This window comes from Rhinoderma darwinii, chromosome 3 (genome assembly GCF_050947455.1).
Source record: "Rhinoderma darwinii isolate aRhiDar2 chromosome 3, aRhiDar2.hap1, whole genome shotgun sequence".
NCBI classification, from domain to species: Eukaryota; Metazoa; Chordata; class Amphibia; order Anura; family Rhinodermatidae; genus Rhinoderma; species Rhinoderma darwinii.
The window spans coordinates 426,488,454-426,499,469 of NC_134689.1; the positions used below are offsets into that span (position 1 = coordinate 426,488,454).

General features: G+C 40.1%; 1 protein-coding gene across 1 annotated transcript; it reads right to left on the reverse strand.

The window, feature by feature from the left end:
- Positions 1-747: 747 nt before the first annotated feature.
- On the reverse strand, positions 748-1,677 carry LOC142750703 (olfactory receptor 5G9-like). Its single transcript, XM_075859688.1, has one exon. The coding sequence runs from the start codon at positions 1,675-1,677 to the stop codon at positions 748-750; it is 930 nt and encodes a 309-aa protein (XP_075715803.1).
- Positions 1,678-11,016: the final 9,339 nt, after the last annotated feature.

The following is an 11,016-nucleotide window of genomic DNA, read 5'->3' on the forward strand; positions in this document are numbered from 1 at the left end:
TAAATAGTTAATACACTCTGGTAACAAAATAGCTTTATCATGTGATAATACAGTGTCAAATCTGTTTTCAGATGGATCTGTGAAAAAACACTGTGAAATTGATACTGCACTTATTTTACATTCATCGGTGGTGTTTACCGAAAAACCAGTCTAAACATGTGTAAAAACAGGCATTGCTGACGAGGCTTTTGTGGGCAAAGCACGCGTCGCAGAACCTTGAATTTCTTTATGATAGGTCAGAATGTCAAGAGCTACATGTGTAATAAATATAATAAATGTTTTAATAAAAATAGAAAATATGGGAATTCAACCATGTTTAATGGGCAAAAAGAGGGGTACCCTTTTAGAAAAGACGACCGAGTCAGGTATCGTATTGTTCGGCTCTGCAAGGTGAACGAATGGATGCCTAGCTCATGTCCATCGGACCATGGACCCATGGGAAATGGTAATTAGCAACTATTGTGTGTCGTATAACTGTCTTACAAGCAGACAAAATCGAATTTTGAAAAATTTTAATTTTTCTACATTTTTGATAAATCTTTGTCATTTACAAATAAATATTAAATGTTTTGACCAACATTTACCACTAACATAAAGTACAATGTGCCACAAGAAATAGGCTAAGAATTGCTAGGATAAGTAAAAGCTTTCCAAAGGTATAAACTCATAACGTGACATAAATGTGGCTCTGTCAGGAAGATGAATACTGGCTGCGACAGCAAGAGGTTAAGAGAAAATAACAACAGATTACACATATTTCTGAATATTTTCCTGTACGGCTTTCTTAATGTCTTTATTTCTCAGACTGTATATAATGGGATTGAACAGAGGAGTAAATACAGTGTACAGCAGGGATGTAATTTTATTTATGTCCGATGATTGTCCACTTGTTGGAAGAACATAAACACTGAAGAGAGTCAAGTAAAATATGAAGACCACAGTGAGGTGGGAGCTACAGGTGGAAAAGGCTTTCTGTCTACTGATATTAGATGAGATCCGTAAAATAGCACGGACAATGTTAATATAAGAAATAACAATTATAATGCTGGGAATAATCAATAATGGGATACTTAGAAGATACATTTGTAGCTTTAATGGAAATGTATCAGAACAGGAAATTTCCCGTAAGGGAACAAAATCGCAGAACAAATGGTCGATGATATTATGTCCACAGAACTTTTGTCTTGATATTGTTAGGGTGTCACTAAATGCAGAGAAAAATCCAACTGACCAGGATATGGCGACCAATATCACACAATAGCCGCTTGTCATGATAGAGGTGTACCGGAGGGGATTACAGATGGCCACATATCTGTCATAGGACATCACTGTGAGGAGAAGACATTCAAATGCTTCAGAGGAGACAAAAAATAAAAACTGAGTCATGCAGCCAATAAAAGTGATGGTCCCCCCATTATTCAGGAGAATGTAAAACAAGTTGGGGACAATAACAGCTGACAGAAAAATATCATTGATGGACAATTGTGAGATGAAGAAGTACATTGGAGTGTGGAGGTTCTTGTTGGTGGACACCAGGGTGATGATCAGGAGATTCCCACATACCGTGAGCCAAAATAATACAAAAAGCAGACAGAAGAGGAAAATTCTGAGCTGTGGGTCATCTTGAAAACCCAAGAGGACAAATTCTATGACATCAGTCAAATTGTTCTCCTGCATTTCAAAAACAAAACAAAAATGTAGACAACAAAGTAATATTATATCTCAATACACCAAAATGAATCACTTCTAAAATAATAATTTACATGAACTGGATTTGGTAAATCTCATATTCTCAGAGTCATAGCTGTATGGTGTGTAAGAGTTTCTAACAAATTGGATTCCTTCATTTTAGTTTAAAGAGGTTGTATGAAATGAGAAAAACATGACTGCTTTCTTTCTTAAACAGCGCCTCTCTTGTGTATGGACTGTGTATGGCATTGCAGCTCACTCCTAATCACTTGAATGGAGCTGGGCTGCAATACCAGATACAGTCCCTATGCAAGAGTGGCGCTGTTACCCTAATCTTACTAATATTGATTGGGATTTATTTTTTTAGGAAAAATAGGCATCTGTGCTAAGATAAATCAATCAATGGCTACAAATTTTAGTGTAGGCATAAAAAAGAAGTTTGAAAGATGTAGGACATTTTTGTTATGAATTGATTTAAAAAAATAAGTAAGAGGATCTACGTATAACATTAGTGTGGGGGGAAACTATACAATACTGAGTGAAGTGGGAAATGCCAGCATGGGTGTAAAACATTTAATTGGAAAGGGGGCCAGGATTATTGGAGGGGGGGCAATTTTTTTTTCTTTTAAAAAAAATAGGCAAAGTTTAAAGTAAGTTTGTATACAGTCCAAAAGAAAAAGAAGCCAGGAATGTGGATGTTATTTACATATTATTGTTGGTAGCCCAAAAACTTTCTTAACACTTTTTAACCCTGCATCGTAGTTTGTCGCAGCCAATGGGTCGTTCACATGAACCATTGTTCTATAATAACACTGTGAGGGTGTGACATCACTTAAAGAGGCTCTGTCACCAGATTTTGCAACCCCTATCTCCTATTGCAGCAGATCCGCGCTGCAATGTAGATAACAGGAACATTTCTTTTTTTTTTTTTAAAACGAGCTTTTTTGGCCAAGTTATGACCATTTTTATATTTATGCAAATGAGGCTTTCTAAAGTACAACTGCGCGTGTTTAAAGTAAAAGTACAACTGGGCGTGTATTATGTGCGTACATCTGGCCGTTTTTACTTCTTTTACTAGCTGGGCGTTGTGACTAGAAGTGTATGATGCTGACGAATCAGCATCATCCACTTCTCTTCGTTAACACCCAGCTTCTGGCAGTGCACAGACACAGCGTGTTCTCGAGAGATCACGCTGTGACGTCACTCACTTCCTGCCCCAGGTCCTGCATCGTGTCGGACGAGCGAGGACACATCGGCACCAGAGGCTACAGTTGATTCTGCAGCAGCATCAGTGTTTGCAGGTAAGTAGCTACATCGACTTATCTGCAAACGCCGATGCTGCTGCAGAATCAAATGTAGCCTCTGGTGACGATGTGTCCTCGCTCGTCCGACACGATGCAGGACCTGGGGCAGGAAGTGAGTGACGCCACAGCGTGATCTCTCGAGAACACGCTGTGTCTGTGCACTGCCAGCAGCTGGGTGGTAACGAAGAGTAGTGGATGATGCTGATTCGTCAGCATCATAAACTTCTATCCACAACGCCCAGCTAGTAAAAGATGTAACGAACACAATACACGCCCAGTTGTACTTTTACTTTAAACATGCCCAGTTGTAACTTTAGAAAACCTCATTTGCATAAATATAAAAATGGTCATAACTTGGCCAAAAATGCTCGTTTAAAAAAAAAAAAAACGTTACTCTTATCTACATTGCAGCGTGGATCTGCTGCAATAGGAGATAGGGATTGCAAAATCTGGTGACAGAGCCTCTTTAAGGGATTCAGATGTATTGTACAGCTGACACCAATGGACAACCAATATCCCACTCTAGCAGCCGGGCACGCAGATTACTCTGATCCCGGCCAATAAATCCCTTAGATGCCAGACCGCGGTAAGCAAAGAGTTTGACATTCCATTAGAGCTGATTGTGAGGTGGCAATAGGTTACCATGGTGGTTGGGGGCCTATGAAAGGCCCCCAGGTCTGCCAGTGGTATCAGTGTAATACTGACAGGCACTAATGATTTTGAGTATTAATTATTCCAGAGCATTATACAACTGATTAAACAATTGCAGTGGCAACTCTACAGGTGGCACTAAGGAAACAAAGTTAAATAACGTGTAAAAAAAAATATTAAATTATAAAACATTTTTTTTTCAACTTTCCAACCTTCCTTTTCTAACACTCACAAGGAAATCCTTCACCCTTTCTACCTTTTCTAAAGGAAACACCATACATTTGGATCTATTTGCTTTTGAGTTCCACTTTAACAAAAATAAATAAATAAATAAATATATATATATATATATACAGTGAAGAAAATAAGTATTTGATCCCTTGCTGATTTTGTAAGTTTGCCCACTGTCAAAGTCATGAACAGCCTAGAATTTTTAGGCTAGGTTAATTTTACCAGTGAGAGATAGATTATATTTAAAAAAAAACTAAAAATCACATAGTCAAAATTATATATATTTATTTGCATTGTGCACAGAGAAATACGTTTTTGATCCCCTACCAACCATTAAGAGTTCAGCCTCCTCCAGACCAGTTACACGCTCCAAATCAACTTGGTGCCTGCATTAAAGACAGCTGTCTTACATGGTCACCTGTATAAAAGACTCCTGTCCACAGACTCAATTAATCAGTCTGACTCTAACCTCTACAACATGGGCAAGACCAAAGAGCTTTCTTTCTAAGGATGTCAGGGACAAGATCATAGACCTGCACAAGGCTGGAATGGGCTACAAAACCATAAGTAAGACGCTGGGTGAGAAGGTGACAACTGTTGGTGCAATAGTAAGAAAATAGAAGACATACAAAATGACTGTCAATCGACATCGATCTGGGGCTCCATGCAAAATCTCACCTCGTGGGGTATCCTTGATCCTGAGGAAGGTGAGAGCTCAGCCGAAAACTACACGGGAAGAACTTGTTAATGATCTCAAGGCAGCTGGGACCACAGTCACCAAGAAAACCATTGGTAACACATTACGCCGTAATGGATTAAAATCCTGCAGTGACCGCAAGGTCCCCCTGCTCAAGAAGGCACATGTACAGGCCCGTCTGAAGTTTGCAAATGAACATCTGGATGATTCTGAGAGTGATTGGGAGAAGGTGCTGTGGTCAGATGAGACTAAAATTGAGCTCTTTGGCATTAACTCAACTCGACGTGTTTGGAGGAAGATAAATGCTGCCTATGACCCAAAGAACACCGTCCCCACTGTCAAGCATGGAGGTGGAAACATTATGTTTTGGGGGTGTTTCTCTGCTAAGGGCACAGGACTACTTCACCGCATCAATGGGAGAATGGATGGAGCCATGTACCATCAAATCCTGAGTGACAACCTCCTTCCCTCCACCAGGACATTAAAAATGGCTCGTGGCTGGGTCTTCCAGCGCAACAATGACCCGAAACATACAGCCAAGGCAACAAAGGAGTGGCTGAAAAAGAAGCACATTAAGGTCATGGAGTGGCCTAGCCAGTCTCCAGACCTTAATCCCATCGAAAACTTATGGAGGGAGCTGAAGATCCGAGTTGCCAAGCGACAGCCTCGAAATCTTAATGATTTACAGATGATCTGCAAAGAGGAGTGGGCCAAAATTCCATCTAACATGTGTGCAAACCTCATCATCAACTACAAAAACGTCTGACTGCTGTGCTTGCCAACAAGGGTTTTGCCACCAAGTATTAAGTCTTGTTTGCCAAAGGGATACAATACTTATTTCTCTGTGCACAATGCAAATAAATATATATAATTTTGACTATGTGATTTTCAGTTTTTTATTTTTTTATATAATCTATCTCTCACTGGTAAAATTAACCTAGCCTAAAAATTCTAGACTGTTCATGTATTTGACAGTGGGCAAACTTACAAAATCAGCAAGGGATCAAATACTTATTTCCTTCACTGTATATGTGTGTGTGTGTGTGTGTGTGTGTGTGTGTGTGTGTGTGTGTGTGTGTGTGTGTGTGTCATCCATTGAGGTCCTATCTTTTGCCAGGACAACATAGAATGGCAAGCAACATATAGGCAGTATTTACATTTGTTTTATTTTTAGCATCCAAAAGAACACAAAAGTAGAAGGAAGATTTTTATCTTAAAACTGTTATTGTGAATCCAGTCTCGTATACTGTAGTGATGAGATGACTCAAAATGTACAGTAAGTGATTGATGAATATACATTTCTATGTACACATGAATTTTAAGTTTCTACTTGTCCACACATCATAAGGCCAGTTTTATATGAGCCATGTATGGGTGCATGTCTTTAAGGGTATTAATGCTGTAAATCTCTGCCAAGGTCCATACGTTTTAGGTCCCTGTGGTCAGGCCTGAGTTTAAGGCCATTATACTCTTATTAGAAACTGGCATTAGGGTTGGGATTTCCCTTACATCATCCTGGACACGTCATTAATCTACATGTCTTCAAAACAGAAGACACATCTAATACATAAAATGAAATGGTATTACAATTCCAGGGACTTCTAAGGCGATTTTCCATTTAAAATGAAAAAAATTACAATAATCATGAAAATTCCTTAAAATTAGCATTTACTCAGAACTTACATCCGGTCCATGTCTATGTTCTGGAACAAACATTTTCTTATAGATAAATAATGTATTGCAATTATAATCAATATTAAGAGAGAAGATCCCAGGATGTAGCTGAGGACAGTTCAAGGTCAGAGGCTTTCCAGTTTAATGAAGTTGTGTGATATAATATATAGTGATCAGACACATGGTCATCATAGTAATAATACATGAAGTATAAAGTGATGACTACCTGTATATATACACAGAATGAACACAGGCGACGTCTAGATAAACTCTATGGAGATGGTTTCTTTGTTGTCTCCTGAGCTTCTGTTGAGTGAAGAAAATAAAAATAAACTTATTCATCATTAACTTTTACTTTACTTTCTTGATTCGCAGATCAATTAATTTCATCCTTATGGAAATAAAGTTTAACATCAAGGGGAAAAAGTTCAGAAAGTAAAACACTAATTAAAAGAGAAATCTTTTTATTTAATAAAGTAAAAAGTTTAAGAAATGTTGTATTGAAAACTTCACACGTAGATTAACACCATAAATAATTCATAATAAGAAAATATTATCACAGGCCTCATGTACTCGGCTGTAGTACGGCCCTATAGACCCACCAAGTTGTACAGAACAATGATATGACACCAATATTATTCTATGGGGTCTTAGGGTACTATTACATGGACCGACACGGGCCGTGTAAACGAGCGCTGATCAAGGAGACAGCTCGTTAATTGGCTTTTGTTTGCTCCTTTCACATGGAGCAATGATTGGATACGAATAGAGACAAACACTTGTTACTCCGATCGCTCGTCCCCATACATTTTCATCATGTCGGCAGAGCACCTCTCTGATTACGTGAGGAGATGTGATGCTGACAATGATGATTTTTATTTCTGCTTAAAAGAGCAGATCAGCCGATGAATGAGCGTTTGCGCGTTCATCAGCTGATCATTGCCCTGATTACATAGGGCAATGATCAGGAATAGAGATGAGCGAACTTATGAAAAGTTCGGTTCGGCAGGTTCGCCGAATTTCGTCAAAAAGTTTGATTCGGACCGAACTAGTTCTGACCGAACCTGTAATACAAGAAAACCCCTAAAAATCGTGTATAACACTGTTTAAAAGCCCTAGAAGCCCTGTATAACACTCTTAGGTCACCCATGAGTGTATCCAAGTACTTTTGAGCTGTCTTTAAGGCAAAGTTAGTGTCAAAGTTACGCCAACATGTATGGCTATAGGAAAACGGATGGGACACGGTGATAACTAACAGAAACCACTGCACTTGTGCATGTTGTATGCTTAATGCATTGTTAACCCCTTCCCGCTCCTTGACGTACTATTACGTCATGGCAGCTGTATAGTTCGCGCTCCATGCCGTAATAGTACGTCTCGGGAGTAACGGCCGTTTCGGCCGTCCTCCCGACACATACAGGAGCTGTGACGCTGCTGTCTTGTTCAGCAGCTGTCACAGCTCCTACAGCGGGGACCGATCGCTGTGTCCCCGCTGATTAACCCCTTAAAAGCCGCGTTTTATAGAGATCACGGCTTTTTAGGGGTTAAGCTGCCATCGCCGGCCTGCTACGCGATAGCGGCCGGCGATGGTGACTATGGCAACCGGACACCAAACAATGGCGTCCGGCTATGCCATAGACGGAAGCCTAGTGGGTCCTGACAACGTCAGGACCCACTATGCTTGCTGTCAGTGAGTAGCTGACAGTTCTAATACACTGCACTACGCATGTAGTGCATTGTATTAGAATAGCGATCAGGGCCTCCTGCCCTCATGTCCCCTAGTGGGACAAAGTAATAAAGTGAAAAAAAAGTTAAAAAAAGATGTGTAAAAATTAGAAAATAAAAGATTTAAAAGTAATAAAAGTAAAAATCCCCCCTTTTCCCTTATCAGTCCTTTATTATTAATAAAAATATATAAACAAACAAATAAACTATACATAATTGGTATCGCCGCGTCCGTAACGGCCTGAACTACAAAATTATTTCATTATTTATCCCGCACGGTGAACGCCGTAAAATAAAATAATAATAAACCGAACCACAATCACAATTCTTTGGTCACTTCACCTCCCAAAAAATGGAATAAAAAGAGATCAAAAAGTCGCATGTACCTAAAAATGGTACTGATCAAAACTACAGTTCGTTACGCAAAAAATAAGTCCTCGCACGGCTTTATTGATTGAAAAATAAAAACGTTCTGGCTCTTAGAATAAGATAACACAAAAAGTGAATGATTGTTTACAAAACGTATTTTATATTTTATTGTGCAAACGCCATAAGACATAAAAAAAAACTATAAACATCTGGTATCGCCGTAATCGTATCGCCCCGCAGAATAAAGTGAATATGTCATTTATAGCGCACGGTGAACGCTGTAAAAAAAACGAAAAAAAAAACAATAGTAGAATTGCTGTTTTTTAGTTACCACGCCACCTAAAAATAGAATAAAAACTGATCAAAAAGCTGCATGCACCCCAAGAAAACTACAATGGATTCCTCAAGGGGTCTAGTTTCCAAATTGGGGTCACTTTTGGGGGGTTCCCAATGTTTTGGCACCACAAGACCTCTTCAAACCGGACATGGTGCCTAATAAAAAAGAGGCCTCAAAATCCACTGGGTGCTCCTTTGCTTCGGAGGCCGGTGCTTCAGTCCATTACCGCCCAAGGGCCACATGTGGGATATTTCTCTAAACTGCAGAATCTGGGCAATACGTATTAAGTTGCGTTTCTGTGATAAATCCTTTTGTGTTATAAAAAAAATGGTATAAAGAGGATTTTCTGACAAAAAAAAAATGTACATTTCACCTCTACTTTGCTCTAAATTTTTGTGAAACACCTAAAGGGTTCATAAACTTTCTACATGCTGTTGTGAATACTTTGAGGGGTCTAGTTTCTAAAATGGGGTATTTGATAGGGGTTTCTAATGTTCTAATATATGGGCCCCTCAAAGCAACTTCAGAACTGAACTGGAACCTAAAAAAATAAATAAATGAGGCAATACTTCGCTTCTTACATTATACTGATAATGAGCCGTGCCCACCCCGAGATGACCCCAGTTTTGACCGTTTGTATAAACGGAGACCCCTATTAGACCGTTCCAGTGCCCGGTTTTCCCAAGCATACACCCCCGAGAAGTGTATTTCTATTGATGAGTCCCTGGTACATTTTAACGGGAGGGTTCAATTCCGCGAGTACCTGCTGGGTAAGAGGGCAAGGTATGGCGTGAAGATGTATAAGCTGTGAGAGTGCATCAGGGTATACCTACAGGTTTAGGATATATGAAGGAAAGGCCACCCCAATCCAGACTGCATCCTGGACTACAATAGGTACATGGGAGGGATGGACTTGTAAGATCAAGTCCTGAAGCCCTACAGCGCCATGCGGTGTGGTATAAGAAGCTGGCCGGGCACATCATACAGATGGCATTGTACAATGCGTACATGCTACGTCGATGTGCAGACCAGACGGGAACTTTCCTGGAATTTCAAGAGGTGATTATCAAGAACCTAATCTTTAGGGACCAAGAAGGGGGGGCACCCAGTACTTCTGGAAGCGAGCCCACACGCATCGTACCAGGGCAACACTTTCCAGGAGAAGTTCCCCAAACTGGCAAGAAGGGAAAAAGTCAAAAGAGGTGCAAAGTCTGCTATAAGAGGGGGATAAGGGATGACACAATATATCAATGTGACACGTGTCCCGAATAACCAGAGCTCTGTATGAAAGTGTTTTAAAATTTATCATACATCCCTTGGTTTATAATTTACCCCAATTTTACTTACCCTGATGCACTCCACACAGCTTATCCCCCCTCGTCTTTCCCCTCTGGGCCCTGCTGTGTGTCCAGGCAGCTGATAACAGCCACATGTAGGGTATTGCCATACCCGGGAGAACCCACATTACAGTTTATGGGGTATAGGTCTCCGGTCAAAATGCTCACTACACCTCTAGATGAATGCCTTAAGGGTGTAGTTTTTAAAACGGGATCACTTCTTGCGGGTTTCAACTGTACTGGTACCTCAGGGGCTTCTGCATACATGACTTCGCACTAGAAAATCCCCAGTAGGCCAAATGGTGGTCCTTTCCCTCTGAGCCCTCCCATGGGCCCAAACGGCAGTTTATCACAACAAATGGGGTATTGCGGCACTCAGAACAAATTGCGCAACAGAATGGGGTATTTTGTTTCTTGTGAAAATAAGAAATTTTCAGCCAAAACTACATATTATTTGAAAAAAATAATTTTGTTTTCATTCCCAGCCCAATTCAAATAAGTTCTGTGAAAAAACTATGGGGTCAAAATGGTCACAACACCCATAAATGAATTCCTTGAGGGGTGTAGTTTCCTAAATGGGGTCACTTCTGGTGGGTTTCCATTGCTTTGATACCTCTGGGGCTCTGCAAATGCGACATGGCACCCGAAAACCAATCCAGCAAAATCTGTACTCCAAAGAACACACAGCGCTCCTTTCCTTCTGAGCCCTCCCATGGGCCCAAACGGCAGTTTATCACCACAAATGGGGTATTGCCGCACTCAGGACAAATTGGGCAACAAAATGGAGTATTTTATTTCTTGTGAAAATAAGAATTTTTGAGCTAAAATGACATATTATTGGAAAAAATATATTTTTTTTTAATTCCCAGCCCAATTCAAATAAGAACTGTGAAGAAACTATGGAGTCTAAATGGTCACATTACCCATAAATGAATTCCTTGAGGGGTGTAGTTTCCAAAATGGGGTCACTTCTGGTGGGTTTCTATTGCTTTGATACCTCTG